The sequence below is a fragment of the Giraffa tippelskirchi genome, chromosome 3 (genome assembly GCF_054371585.1).
Source record: "Giraffa tippelskirchi isolate mGirTip1 chromosome 3, T2T-mGirTip1v1.2.pri, whole genome shotgun sequence".
In the NCBI taxonomy this organism is placed as follows: domain Eukaryota; kingdom Metazoa; phylum Chordata; class Mammalia; order Artiodactyla; family Giraffidae; genus Giraffa; species Giraffa tippelskirchi.
In genome coordinates this window covers 22,096,380-22,110,743 of record NC_137277.1, presented here as the reverse complement: position 1 = coordinate 22,110,743, position 14,364 = coordinate 22,096,380, and the positions used below count along the sequence as shown (strand labels likewise).

Here is a 14,364-nt window from a genome sequence, read left to right as displayed (position 1 = left end):
TCAAGTCTCGCGCGGCCCAGGGGGGCGGGCCCATGAAGGGTAGGGGCGGGGACTGGGCGGGGACTGGAGAAGGGGGCGCGGTCTCAGTTCTGCCACCTTCCCCCTGGCCAGGAGCGCAGCCGCCGCCGCCGCAGCCGCGTCCTCTCAGCCTTGCGCTCCGCCCGCTGCCTCTGCCGCCGCAGCCCGGCCCAGGAGCGCAGAGCCTTTGGGCACCGGCCTCGCAGCCTGCCCACCCTTCGGGCCGCGTGCGCTGCAGCCGGCATGGGGGGCCACTGAGAGTCGGCACTCCTTCCCTCTGGCACCTCCCCCGGCCACTGGCCACTGGACTCCGGCCAGCAAGCCTCGGGCACCTCTGGCCCCCAGTCCAGAGCCTGGCACGGCCCTCAGCTCTGCCCCTCTGGCTCTGAGCATCGTATCCCTGCCCCCCCCGCCCGTGCCTGGGACACCTGGGTCCCCTGGCGGCCCCGAGGAGAGGGGCGGGGGGGGGATATGAAGCCGCTGGAGAAATTTCTGAAGAAGCAGACGTCGCAGCTGGCGGGGCGAACGGTGGCGGGAGGTCCCGGCGGGGGTCCGGGGAGCTGCGGCGGGCCTGGAGGGGGTGGAGGACCTGGCGGGGGCGGTGGTCCAGCCGGGGGACCGCGGCCGCTGCAGCGGCGTCAGAGCGTGTCTCGCCTGCTGCTCCCAGCCTTCCTCCGGGAGCCCCTCGCCGAGCCGGGGCTGGAGCCGCCCCCAGAGGAGGACGGGGGAGAGCCGGCGGGGGTCGCGGAAGAGCTCGGCAGCGGGGGGCCCTGTTGGCTGCAGCTGGAGGAGGTGCCGGGGCCCGGGCCGCTCGGGGGAGGGGGACCCCTGCGCTCCCCTTCCTCGTACTCCTCCGACGAGCTGTCCCCCGGCGAGCCTCTGACTCCTCCACCCTGGGCCCCCCTGGGCGCCCCCGAGCGGCCGGAGCATCTTCTGAACTGGGTTCTGGAGCGGCTGGCCGGAGGGGCCACCAGGGACAGCGCCGCTTCAGGTAAGGAGTGGGCTGGCTCATCCATCCCGGAGTAGGGTTTGCCCCCTCCCCCGCCCGGGTCCTCTTGCTTGCCCTTGGACGGTGAGGGTGGCGCCGTACGGGAGCCTCGGTGTGGGGCTGAGTGGTCAGACGAAGTGGGGTAGGGACCTATGGGAGGGACGGAGCTTTCTGCAGCAGAGAAGTGGCAGTGCCACCTTCGTCCGCGTAGCAGCCTCACCCAGGCCTGGAGAAGAACCTAAACCCCTTTCCCTCATTGAGCCTCCCTTCCTCTTCCCTGGACATTTCATCCAGACCCTGTGGGTTCCCGGTGTTGACTACCTCCTTCTGTGGCTGAGAATTAGAGCTTGACACACTAAGATGGAAGCTGCCCAGACCAGTCAGTGCAGCCCTCTAGAGGTGCCCAAGCCCCGGAAGACCTTCTAGGAGTCCCCTGTTCTCTTTAGAAGGCCCAGAGCAGAGGGCTGGCCCACTTGGCGGGGCAGCGCCAGACAGGCACACAGCAGCCCAAGCTGCCTTTAGGTTCTAGCAAAGGGATGCATTGTCCCTAGCAGCTTGGGGGGTGGGGGCGGGCGGGTAGAGGGAGGCATTCTAGTTGGGGGCGGATTCAGAAGGCGTCTGGTAGCTGGGCAGACCTCAGGCCCTGCAGCATCCAAGGGGGTCCGAACCTCTCCTGCTCCCGCCCTTCCGGTGGCAGGCCACAGCACAGGGCCTCTTTAAAAATAACCACACCCTGAGAGGCTTATTCCCTAAATGATGAAGCTATTTTGCCACTCCCCACCAGCACCCCTGCTAAGGAGATTTTGAGGAAACTGAGGCCCCAGATTGCTGGTTAGCGGCTGACGTAAAAGATCCAAGGGTCTTCAGGGCTAGTTGTCAGCATTTCACTAACACCCAGTGGGGTCTGAGGATTGGAAGCCCAGGCTGAGGGCCTACAGATGGGGGTTTCACGCTTTGCTCCCAGACCTTTGCAGGGAGCCCTAACCCAGCTGTGTGGAATGGGGCTCCACTCCCCTAGATTTTTCTCAAGACCCAGGTACTCTCCTTGGCTCAGGTTGCAGTTGCCCTGGGGAGCTGACACCTTTTGGATTTAATTAGAAAAATATCAGACACACACAGCTCTCTTAACCATAACTTCCCGCCTACACCACACACCCTGTGTCTCTGTGACACATTCCCTGGGGAGGCTGTGCATTGGACCAGAGCCTGCCTAGGAAGAGACAGACACCAAACCATAGCCCCTATGGCAGCATTTCCCCCACTCTGCCGCATGGTCCTCTTCCTTTGCTCTGTTTAGCTTTCCTGTGAGATAAAGAGTAGAGGGAAGGTTTGGGGGCATTCCTAGTCCTTGTCCCCATCCCTGGGGCTGAGGATCAGGGCTGGGGGGCTCTCTGACTCACTTTAAAGACTGGGCAGAGAGAAAAAGGGAGAAATTGTCTTTCCCCTTTTGCCAGGGCCTGGTGCCACAGACGCTGCTCAGTGTCCCCTGGGGAAGGACTCTTGAACTGACTGTCACTGTATTACCTGGACGGGCAGGCTGATCTCCAGAGTAACTGGTTTGGGGAAACCCCAAAGCAGTCCCAGAATAGATGAGAATCAAGCTTAACCTGCCACTCTGATATTCTCCAATATAACCGATATTCTTAAGCCATCTCAGTTCCCTCCCAGGGTGTGTGGGCGGAGGAGACTTACAAAAGCTACCCCCGCCAAAGCAGCCCCCCGCTGCCCACTGTACTTCACTCTGACACTCTGCTTGCCTCAAGCACAGTGAGAAAAGAACAGAAACTCAGGAGTTAGGGTTCTTACTCCAGCTCCAGGCAAGTTCCTTTCAGCTCTGGGCCTTGGTTTCTCATTTGTGAAATGAAATCATTGAAGTTGAGGATCTCATGTTGATTCACCCCCTTCACTTTCATGGCTAGAACTGGAGGCCAGGGGATGGTGACCCAAGGGCCATCAGAAGCCTTGGGGCAGTGCCTGGGGACCTGGCCCTAACCTGTTCTGGTGAGGACACCTGGCTCCCTCCCTGTGCCCTGCCTGTCTGTGTGTGCCAGGCTGCCCTGCCCCACCCCAGGGCTGGCTGCAAGTTGGGGCGACCTTGTACCTGGCTGACTGGCTGAGCCAGGCCCAGTGGGGGTGTGGCGGGGGAAAGGGTGGTGTGAGGAGCCACTCCCCTCCACCCTTGGCATCATTAACTCTTCCATCCCTGGGCAGCTGGAGGACACAAGCTTTCTATTTAAAGGCTTTGGGATCAAAGAGATGGCAGTTAATGGGGCTGGTTCTCACCTGCCTAGTTGGAACTCAAAACTCTTAGGTAGGGAGTGGGGAGGGGAGGAGAGACACACACACACACACACACACACACACACACATAAACACGCCACCGCTGACCCTACCTCTGTGCTTAGAAGTTCTCTTGGCCTAGAGACACTTCTAGGGGCTACCCCTCTCTTTTTCCCCCCCGGACAGGTCTCAAGCTTGGCGTATTAAGTGACCCACTACCCACGCACACTGGAGAGAAGTGGGCGTGGCCATTGGAGGGCGCCCCCTCCTTCCCTCCAGCTGCCTCGGCAGCTGCCAACCCCACCCCCGCAGCGGCTGCCCAGAATCTTCACGTGTGTGTGTGTGTGTGTGTGTGTGTGTGTGTGTGTGTGTATGGTGGGGCATGTGCAGAGCATGACTGGGCAGGTGGCTGAGGCTCCAGCCCTGCTAAAGAGAATTTGCCCTCGAGGCAAGAGAGGGGGAGTGGTGAGCGTCCAACCTGGTCCTGGAAGTGCCCTCCTGACATCAGTGGTGGCGACTGCTCTTACAGATACCCTGCTGGATGACATCGTCCTCACTCATTCGCTCTTCCTTCCCACGGAGAAATTTCTGCAGGAGCTACACCAGTAATATCCTTTTGTGGAGCTTGCGAAAGGAGAGGTCAGGAGGGAGCCACTCCCCGCATCCCACATGCCATGGGATGTGAGGGGCCAAGAAAACACACCTGGGTTTCAATCCCAGGTTCTTCACTCACCAACTGTGTGACCCCACGCAGATCACCTGACCTCCTGGGGCCTCAGTTTCCCCTTCTGTAAAACGGGGCTAAACAGCACCTGCCCCTGGGGCTGCTGTGGAGACCATTCTGGCAGCAGAGGTAGAAGTGCTTGGAGACTGCAGAGCCCTGTACAGATGTAAGGTGTTGTTATTCTATTAAGAGCGCCTCTCTCCCCACTGAATTATTGCTCTAAACATCCGGTTGCCCAGCGAGTTATTACAGGGTCTGATGTAAACATCAGGTCATGGCTGTGCTTTCATAGGGTCACTAGAGACAGGTCGCTGACTGGGCTATTCATAGGGCCTCTCACCAAGTTATTCTAGGACCTAATTGTAAATGGCAGGCCAGTGAGTAGAATATCATAGGTTCTCTTTGAAATACCAGGCCTCACACGGAGAGATGGTCAGGTTTGTGGTTAGCACCATCGGCCTTTATCAGCCTGCTGTGAGCTCTGGGCTGTGGGCTGATCAGGGGTTGGGTGGGTCCAGGCAGAGTAGCTTCTAGTGAATTTCTTCAAGTGAAATTCAAACAGGCAAGAGCTGCACGTGGTCGAGTGGGTGCCATCCCTACATACTCTGGCAAAAAACCTGGGCTGGGGCATGAAGGGGTCTTGGTTCCAGGGAACTTCAGAGCCCCTTTCTCTCTGGCCCCAAACCTAGAGAATTTTTAGGGGTGGCCTTGCCTCCCATTGCAAAGCCTTGCCTCCCATACCCCTTCCCAGTGTCCCTAAGTTTGCCTGCCAGGGCTTTTTCTTAACTTAGGGGTCAGCTTTGTTTGGGCAGGAGGCGTGGAAGGCCCCGAGGGGTTGGGCCGGAAGCAGGCCTGTCTAGCCATGCTCCTTCATTTCTTGGACACCTACCAGGGGCTGCTGCAGGAGGAAGAGGGGGCTGGCCGCATCATCAAGGTGGGCCTGGGATGAGAAGGTGGGTGACCAGGCTGTTTGCTCTAGAAGGGGCCCCTTTGAAGGAACCATATTTCTCAAGCTGGGAACCTAGAAGAAAAGAGGCCAGCAAGTCCTAGCTTATAGGGTTCTTCTGTGCTTGAAGGCATGGAGGCCCTGCCCTGCCCTTGCAGAGAGTGATGCTGGGATGAGACTCTTGCCCTCACCTTCTTTCTCCTTGTCTCTGCAGGACCTATACCTGCTGATTATGAAGGATGAGTCCCTTTACCAGGACCTTCGAGAGGACACACTGAGGCTGCACCAGCTTGTGGAAACAGTGGAGCTAAAGTGAGGGGAATGGGCTCGGGGAGGGGCTGAGGAAGAAGTCCCCCTTGTTCCTCAATTAGAGGGCTGGGTGCCTCTGGCCTTTGGACTCCAAGATGCTTTGATTTCAGTCCCTTTCTCTTACTGGAGAGGAGCACAAAGCATTGTCTCCAGTCATTTTGGGGGTCCATTCTCCCATCCACTTATTTGTCAGTCCAGTGGTGTACTGATAAATATTGAACAGCCAGCACTTCAGGAAAAAGAGCCCTGACTTGTAGATTTTGCTGATTCCCATGGTGTAAATTCTCTCACCATGGTTGATTTCAAGCTCCCAATGTGACATCATTGAATGTGAAGTTGGGAAGAGATGTGCAGTAGCAGGTCATTATGTAGTATCTTCACCATACAAATCCAACAGATGTAAATAAGCTGAAGAGCACAGAGAATAATGTAGTGAAACAATTAGGAAATGACTTTTTTTGTATTATAATAATTTGGCTATAAGTTTATAAAACATATATATGTTTATATACAATTATTTATTATAATTAATTTTTTAATGGCTGTGTTTAAAACCAGTTGGCAAAATTCTCCAAAATTTAACAGTCTGCCTTCATGAGCCATTGTGAGCTGGCTTCAAGACACCACTGTGTCCATCTGTCCATCTTTTCAGCCCTTTCAGTTTCTCCATCCCACTGTCATAACCCTCATTTAGGCTTCAATATCTCTCACCTGGATTATGGCCGCAGCCTCCGATTCCAGGGCTTTAGCTTATGGTTTTGTGTCTTTCTTATGCTGATGCCTGAGAGATCTTTCAAACTTGACAACCTTGTGCTTCTGTTCCCAAAATATCCATGCCCCCCCCACAGCATACTAGCCCATCTCTGTCTGCCTTCTGCTGATCCTTCCCTTCACATCTCCCACATCCCCCCTTACCCATGACACTCCCTATACACCCACCAATTCCACGAACACCTGTGTGTTCTCAACTTCCTGCTATCACTTATATGGTCCACCCCAGAGTGCCCTCCTCCCACCCTCTTCTCTTCCTGTTGTCCTTCAAGGTCCAGGTCAAATGCCATCTTTTCACTGAAAGCATCTTTTGGCGGTAGCTGTCCCCACCTCCCTCCCTGTACCAGCAAAACTCTTCTTGTGCCTTTATTATATCATCTAACACCTCCTATCTGATGTGAGAAGTAGCTGTATGCAAGTCTGTCTCCCTCCCAGACTGTGAAGTTTTTGTCGGTAAAATTCAGCAAACAGCTGATGACCTACACCTACCATGTACCAGGCAGCGTGCTAGGCCTGGAGGTTGAAAATAAAATTCAGTCAGCTCTCAATCTTGTAGAAGAGATAAGACAAGAAGGTAAACACGAATTAGCCCAATGTCCTACAGCCATTGAGATAAAAAGGTGACCTCTGCTGGTGGGTGGGGTGGATGGAGAAGAATTCAGGGAGGAGGTGGCATTTGATTCGGTCATTCAGACAGCTGTCCCATGCTGGCCATGGTCCTGTCTTCTGACCTCCTTCACCACTCTCTGAACCTGATGCTGGGGCATCCTTGACCCGGTTCTGACATCCCTGCTTGATGCTGCCTGCCTGGCATGCAAGATGCCTGGCCAGGCTCTCTGATGCCCAGTGGTGTCCACACCAGGATCCCGGAGGAGAGCCAGCCGCCCAGCAAGCAGGTGAAGCCACTCTTCCGCCACTTCCGCCGGATAGACTCCTGTCTGCAGACCCGCGTGGCTTTCCGGGGTTCCGATGAGAGTGAGTGTTCTGGAGGCTCTGAGGGGTCTCCGGATTGCGGATACCCTCTGTGGGGTTTCCTTCTGTCTCAGAACCAGTCCTTTTCACAACATCTTTTTCAGAGGCCAACCCATTTAAGATTGCAGTGGGGTGGGGAACAGAGGTGCTCAGGAGGGGGCTGTGCTGATGCTGCCATTCTGCCCACTGGTGAAAAGCCACCTTCCCGTCTCTGTCTAGTCTTCTGCCGGGTCTACATGCCCGATCACTCTTACGTGACCATACGCAGCCGCCTCTCAGCATCTGTGCAGGACATTCTGGGCTCTGTGACGGAGAAGTTGCAGTACTCAGAGGAGCCTGCAGGGCGTGAGGATTCCCTCATCCTGGTTGCTGTGGCCTCCTCAGGAGGTGAGGGTCAGAAAGAATTGGACTGGGGGGTGGGGGGTGGGACAAGAAGAGAAACTCACAAGCCCAATGCCCTGGGGCAGAAGTAACAGCTGAATTCTAGGCCCTGGCTGCTACTCTAAGTGTGGTCCTAGGACCAGCCACAGGAGCATCACCTGGGAGCTTGCTAAAAAGTATCTCAGCCCCCACGCCAGACCTGCAGAGTCAGAATCTGCGTTTTAATAAGATCCCCAGGTGATGTCTATGAACATTAAAGTTGGGGATACACTGGTCCAGGACACTTGGATGCTTCTGGGTGCTTGCCTCTTACTCACCTAGGGATCTGGTCCTCTAACCTCCTCAAGCATCTAAGGATGCTACATTTTTGAGACCAAAGACACAGGATGGGCCTCCAATCCCGGTAGCAAGGCAAAAACCCCTGCAGTGTAGTTATAGCCTTATTTTCCTCTAAGACAGAAAAAAAAGAAATCCTGTTTTCTCAGTGTCACTGGGATGACAGAATAAGAGAAGAGCTAAAAAGAATGTTGGGAGTCAAAAGGAGGTTGTAAATGCAAGACAATCCATTTTTTGAAAACTGTCGTTTAAATACAGCATAGGCCGGTGATGACAAGTCCCGTTAGTCTAGAGAACATCTGTGCAGGGTTGGGAGAGTTGGGATGGGGCAGTGGCTGGGGGATGCGAGGGTGCAGGGGTCGATGCTGAGGCAAAGCAGCTCATTCTCCTGCAGAGAAGGTCCTTCTCCAGCCGACTGAAGACTGTGTCTTCACCACACTGGGCATCAACAGCCACCTGTTTGCTTGCACCCGAGACAGCTTTGAGGCCCTGGTAAGAACTCCTTCATAAGCCATGGCTGGTAGCAGAGGCTGAGAGGGGCTGGGGCAGAAATTCACAAGCCCAGCCCCTGTGCCTCTGCCTGCCCCACCAGGTGCCCCTTCCTGAGGAGATCCAGGTCTCCCCTGAAGACACGGAGATCCATCGCGGGGAGCCTGAGGACGTGGCCAACCACCTTACGGCCTTCCACTGGGAGCTGTTCCGCTGTGTGCACGAGGTGGGGACTGAGGCTGCAGCTAGGTTGGGGGCCTGCAGAGAGGCAGCGCTCTGGGCTGAAAGTTCTGGTTAGGACGCTCCGCGCCCTTGCAGCATGCCCTGGGGCAATGTGCCACCAGAACCTCTCTAAGCCTTTGTCCCCGTATCTGGGGGAAAAAAGAAAAAGCAGAGAGAGGACCATTCTCCGCCCCCCATCAGGGTGGTTCAGGATCCAAGTGGCGCTTATACAGAACCTGACCCACAGTTAGTATTTGGTAAAATATTCACTATTAAAGAAAAGGTAGCGACAGTAATGTCGATCAGATGGTTCAAGCGCCTGGCACCGTGTAAGCTTTCGGTAGATGGTCGAGTATTACTAATGTTGGTTGTTTCCCCTCCCCGGCCTCCCCTCCCCTGGTTGCATCCTGTCCTGTCCCTGCTTTTTCTATTTTCCATCCCTCCCGCCCCCGCCCTCCTGCCTGTCCTGGCTCCCCGCCTCCCACTGTCATCTCCCCGCCCCCCGCCTCCATCCCATGTCCTGGCCGCCCCTCCGCCGCCGCGGCTGCAGCTGGAGTTCGTGGACTACGTGTTCCACGGGGAGCGCGGCCGCCGGGAGACGGCCAACCTCGAGCTGCTGCTGCAGCGCTGCAGCGAGGTCACCCACTGGGTGGCCACCGAGGTGCTGCTCTGCGAGGCCCCGGGCAAGCGCGCGCAGCTGCTTAAGAAGTTCATCAAGATCGCGGCCATGTGAGTGCGGCCGGCCGCGGAGGGGGAGGCCCTGGCCCCCAGCCCGCCCCTCACTGACCCCGCCTCCCGCCCCCGCAGCTGCAAGCAGAACCAGGATCTGCTGTCCTTCTACGCCGTTGTCATGGGGCTGGACAACGCCGCCGTCAGCCGCCTGAGGCTCACCTGGGAGGTGAGGTGACCGCCTCCTCGCCTCCCACCTGGGCCGGCCCACCTCGGGGATCTTGGCCTCCACGCACAGTCTTGACATCCCTGGGCTCACCCCAGATATCTCACCCGGGACGGCTGCTCGTCTCTGGGGAGATTTTGTGAGGATTGGAAGGAGGCGCCCTCTTCTGGCGGATACAGCTCCGGGGCACCGGGCAGGGCTGAAGGGATGGGTACCTGTACAAATCAGTGAAGGTGGATTCGCGCCTGACCGCGGGGTGGTGGGTGGGGGACAAGCAGCCCGGCCCAGGTCGCAGAATGGGCTCTGGGATTTCAGCCCGCACCCAGGGATGCTTTGTGTGTGGCTCAGGCATCAGCAGTGGCCTCCATTTCGCTAGAAGAGATCATTCCTCTGGGCCGCTGCCAGCGCCCCAGACCTAGCCCAAGGCTGGGTCTACTTTCCCACCCCCTAGGCTTTCCAGCCCCCTGCCAGGCACTCCGGCCCTTTCCCCCTCTAACACCTGGAGATTAGTCAGGAGGGCGCATGAAACCCAAGGAGCTCCAGAATCTGACATCTCCTTCCTTCAACCTGCAGAAGCTGCCAGGGAAATTCAAGAACTTGTTCCGCAAATTTGAGAACCTGACAGTGAGTGGGTTTGGCTCTTTTATCTGCCACTGGACTGGCACCCCAGAGACTTTCAGTGCCCACAAACCTTTCACCTCAAGCTTCCCTTTCAAGGTTTTTAGTGTCTGGGAGTCCCCCTCCCCATCCCCATCCTCCAGCCTACTACGCTGGGAGGGAAGCTGGGAGGGTTGTGGCTTTGTTTTCCCCAGAGAAGAGGATACAGCAGTGAAGTCCCCACTTAGACACCCAAGCACACCCCTGTCTGTTTGGAGATATTTGTAGGGAAGGGGCTGGGGGAGGGGGAGCGGGACAACTTTGGGGTACACTGGGCCTATTTGTCACTTTCTCCCTCTGCTGTGGAACCCTAGGACCCCTGCAGGAACCACAAAAGCTACCGGGAAGTGATCTCCAAGATGAAACCCCCTGTGATTCCTTTCGTGCCTCTGATCCTCAAAGGTGAGAGTCGCTTCCAAGCTATGTTCCTCTCCACACTTTCCATGCCCCGTTCAGACCCTCAATCCCCTCTCAATTCAGCTTTGTGTGTGGACACCGAGAGAGAAGCCCCCAGGTTGAATGTGGTTTGGGGGAGGGGAAGGGCTCTTTGGACCTCCTCTCCTTTTTTTTTAACTTTTATTTGCATTTGTGTGTGTGTGGCATCTATTCTCCAGCCATAAATTTTTATTTCTTCAGTTTCTTCTGGGATGTCTTTTTCTTTTTGGGGGGGTGGGGTGGGATATCTTTTTCTTCTGTGCAGCCTTCTCTCTGGTTCAGGAACAGTCTGTCCTCTTTCAGTAAGGATCATCTCCATGTGGCAGGGAGAGCTCACGTATGGGTTGATCTGACCATGAGCTCTGTAAGACCCGCCAGCATCTTGGGGGCTTTGTTCACTGGGATGTGCTCAGTGACCAGGGAATCTACCTCTCCGCCCTTAAGTTCAGCATTACTCTCTGCATTTTTGAGCATGTGCAGTAAAAATTCAGCACTCTTTGGGCCACCAACCCTGAGTCCAGCCCCACTCTTTGATTTCCAGCTCCACCACTGTAACAACGGGATGGCACACGTTGCTTCTGTAAAGTGACATCCTTCAGATATTTGGTGACTTTTTGGATATACAGTCCCCTTAATGGCCTGGGCAGTTTCACGAGTGTTCTTAAAGTGAACACAAAGATTTGAACCTCTTGATTTGCATGATTTTCTGGGGTCAAGTAAACAGCGAACCGTTTTTACAGGCCTCCTCGGGTTGCCTCTAGGAAAAGTGGATCTCCCCCTCTTACCCCTTTGCTTCTCTCCCGTCCCTAGACCTGACTTTCCTGCACGAGGGAAGTAAGACCCTGGTAGATGGCTTGGTGAACATTGAGAAGCTGGTGAGTGACACTGCCAACCCCAGTCCCATGAGTAGGGTGGCTGGTACCTTCCCCTGCTCTTGGCACACACCCCCCTGAAGACAGCACCTTTCATCATGGTGCCCAGCTTGCTTAGCAGACTCCTGACTGTCTCTCTGGTGGTGTCACTGTGGCAACCTGCCCATGGGTGGCAAAACTGACAGGCAGCTTAGGGTGGGGGCAACTCCGGCTCTCCTTAACCTGGCCCCCTGTCACACCCCTTCTTTGGTCCAGTGGAGGAGGGGGAGCCTTGGGAGGGGAGCACCTTTCTGGGCCCTTTCGGGACTCAGTTCTTGTCATCTCCCAGCATTCAGTGGCCGAAAAAGTGAGGACAGTCCGCAAATACCGGAGCCGGCCCCTTTGTGAGTACTCGGGGTTTTGAGGGCATTACAGGTGGAGGTTTGACAGAGCAGGAGGGTTTCTGGGAGACTCCCGCACTCCAGTGTTTATTTCCTTAAACGTCTCATTTCTCCATTCTCTCCTCGGCCTTCCCGGGGGCCCTCCTGCCCACCAACCATCCCAGTCCACACCGTTCCTTCCCTCTGGCTGGTTGTGTGCAGGGGAAGAAGGGCACCCTGACTGCCTACCTCCCTGTCCTCACATCCCCAGGCCTTGATATGGAGGCCTCCCCACATCACCTGCAGACCAAGGCCTACGTGCGCCAGTTCCAGGTCATTGACAACCAGAACCTCCTCTTCGAGCTCTCCTACAAGCTGGAGGCCAACAGTCAGTGAGAACTGAGGTTCTGGTCGGCCCCTCACCAGGGTCCTTGGGCACCTGGCACTCAAGCACTTTGCACGACTCCCTGCCCACATCTGACAGCTTTCTTCTGGAGCCGCTTCCTGCCCCACGGGAAGGAGTTGGGTGGACTGAGCCCTGGACTCATAAGCCTGTCCTTCCTGCTGAAGTCCTCTCCCCCGTGCTCCTTCAAGCCCAAGCCACCCTCTGCTGGTTCCTGCCCTCCCAGGAGAAGCAGTGGGCAGAGAGCTCCTTCCCTGGCCCATCCCATCCAGGTCTGTTCTGGAGATGGAGTTTCCCATTTCCTCTACCCAAGCAGGCAGGAAGGCTTTGCCCACCCCACCGCCCCATCTTGTCTCACAGAGCAGAGCTGTGGGAGGGACTGGCAGCCTTCCTCTCCACCACCTGCCTGGCTGCTGCTTGATTTCTTCCTGGTGAGGGCTGGGACCCCTAGATGCACCCCCAGATATTATATTGCCCTTGTGTCTGTCTGTGTGCATGTGTGTGTGTGTGTGTGTGTTTGTGTGTGTGTGTGTGTTTGCGCGCGCGCGTGTGGCCCCTTTGAAGGAGCAGCACTGCATCTGGTATTTGAGGGAAGGTGCTGTGTGTACTGGGGAGGGGGTCCTTCTGTTTGGTGCTACCCTTGTCTACTCTGCTCCTGGGACAGTGCGGGGTGCTTTCCTCACCCCTACCACTCCCTGCCCAGCTCCTCTGCTGCCCTGCACACCCAGGGTTGTGGGTGAAGCCGCTCCGGAGGGCAGGGAGCAGCAGCAGACAGGAGGGTTACCATCAGCCCTTACAGGTCCCCCACTCAGGCCTCCTAAATTTCCCTGGGTGGGCTCTGATGAGAGGGTAGAAGATGCTCAGGGAAACACAGGCCTAAGCTGCCTACAGGACCCTTCCTCCACATTGCAGTGGGGTGAGATGTGGTAGCAGGAGTCAGGGTTGATTTCTGCCCATCCTCCTGGTTTTAGGGTGTCTCACTGCTAAGAACGGAGTTATCATCTCTCTTTGGCTCTTCGGCAGGGATGCCAGCACATGGTCTCATCCTCCTCCCTGTCTTGACTCCCCCCTTGGTCCTTCCCATCGGAGCTGGGTGGGGTGGACCCCTGTACTTGGGGCAGGCAGCCGCCCCCCCCCCCACATGGGGCAGGGAATGGCAGAGACTGGAAAAAGGAAACTGGGCCCTGGCGATGCCTCTGTTACCTCTCTGTCTCCCCTCCCTCTCCCATCAGGGGCCTCCAGGGCTGAGGGTGCAAGACTCCCGGCAGCTACGGGGTGAGGTTTCCTGGCGCAGCCTCACCCTCCTTTCTGGCACCACCTCTTTCCCTTCCTAAGAGGCAGCAGCAGCCCCAACCAAAGCAGCTGCTGCTCCTGCTCTGAGAGTGTATATATTTTTTACCAAAAGCTCGGGAATTGTAAATTTATTTTTTAAAACTCAAGGAGGGAAAGAGCCTTGTATCATATGTAAACAGTGTATCATAGGTTATGTTGTACAGTCCCTTTTATACTGCGGTCTGTCTTGTTCCTGCCGCAAAAATATGTCTATAGACTCCCCACCCCCACCATGTCCACAGGCGCTGTGTCCCACCCCCTCCATCCCAGAGACAGTGACCTCTGTCTGTCCACTCCTCCCTGCTACTGCTGATGTGCACTCCTCTCCCTGCAGCCACCCTTCCTCCCGACACCTCTCAGAAGCCTTGTCATTCCAGCACTCACAGTCCTCCCCAAACCCTGGGGCCCCCTGGTCCAGTCTTGGCTGCTGCCCACCTCTGGCCTTGACCCCTGCCCTGCTGCCTCCCACGGGCCTCCCAGACCCCTTCCCATGCCCCACAGCTCTACCAGAGTGAACCATGTGTGCTGTACAGGCTTGATTGTCATTGCAGAAACCTCCTGCTGGAGTCAAAGCTGATAAAAGTCTGTGAATCGACCCTCCTGCTGTTCTCCATTCTGTTTCTTTGAGGCTGGGCAAGGGCCAAAGGGGGAGGAGGGAATCCATTTCTCAGGACTCTGGGCTGGGCTGTTCTGGAGTGACTTTGAAAAACGTGGGTGAGAGGAAAAGATGCTAGCCTCGGGAGCCACGCCGCTTAGTGCCTGGGACTTGCAAGAGTGAATGTTTTAGCTCTTCCGTGTTCCAGGCATGCCATGGATATTCGATCTTGGTTAATTCTAACACTGTGAGGTGGAGGATGGAAGCTGGACAGTCCCAGCAAAGTGTCCAAGTTACAGGGTGAGTGAGGTGGCAGAACAGGGCCCCTAACCCAAATTTGTCCATTGCAGACAGCGCGCACATTATCTGCTGCTACCCAG

At 56.3% G+C, this 14,364-nt stretch overlaps 1 protein-coding gene across 1 annotated transcript; it reads left to right on the top strand.

The window, feature by feature from the left end:
• Positions 1-489: 489 nt before the first annotated feature.
• RAPGEFL1 (Rap guanine nucleotide exchange factor like 1) lies at positions 490-13,988 on the top strand. The gene is made up of 15 exons (XM_081576107.1): positions 490-1,009; positions 3,816-3,894; positions 4,809-4,944; positions 5,171-5,268; positions 6,899-7,011; positions 7,228-7,395; positions 8,120-8,217; positions 8,318-8,440; positions 8,987-9,165; positions 9,244-9,334; positions 9,905-9,955; positions 10,303-10,390; positions 11,234-11,298; positions 11,624-11,678; positions 11,926-13,988. The coding sequence occupies exons 1-15, from the start codon at positions 490-492 to the stop codon at positions 12,048-12,050; spliced, it is 1,989 nt and encodes a 662-aa protein (XP_081432233.1). The 3' UTR covers positions 12,051-13,988.
• The last annotated feature ends 376 nt before the right edge of the window (positions 13,989-14,364 follow it).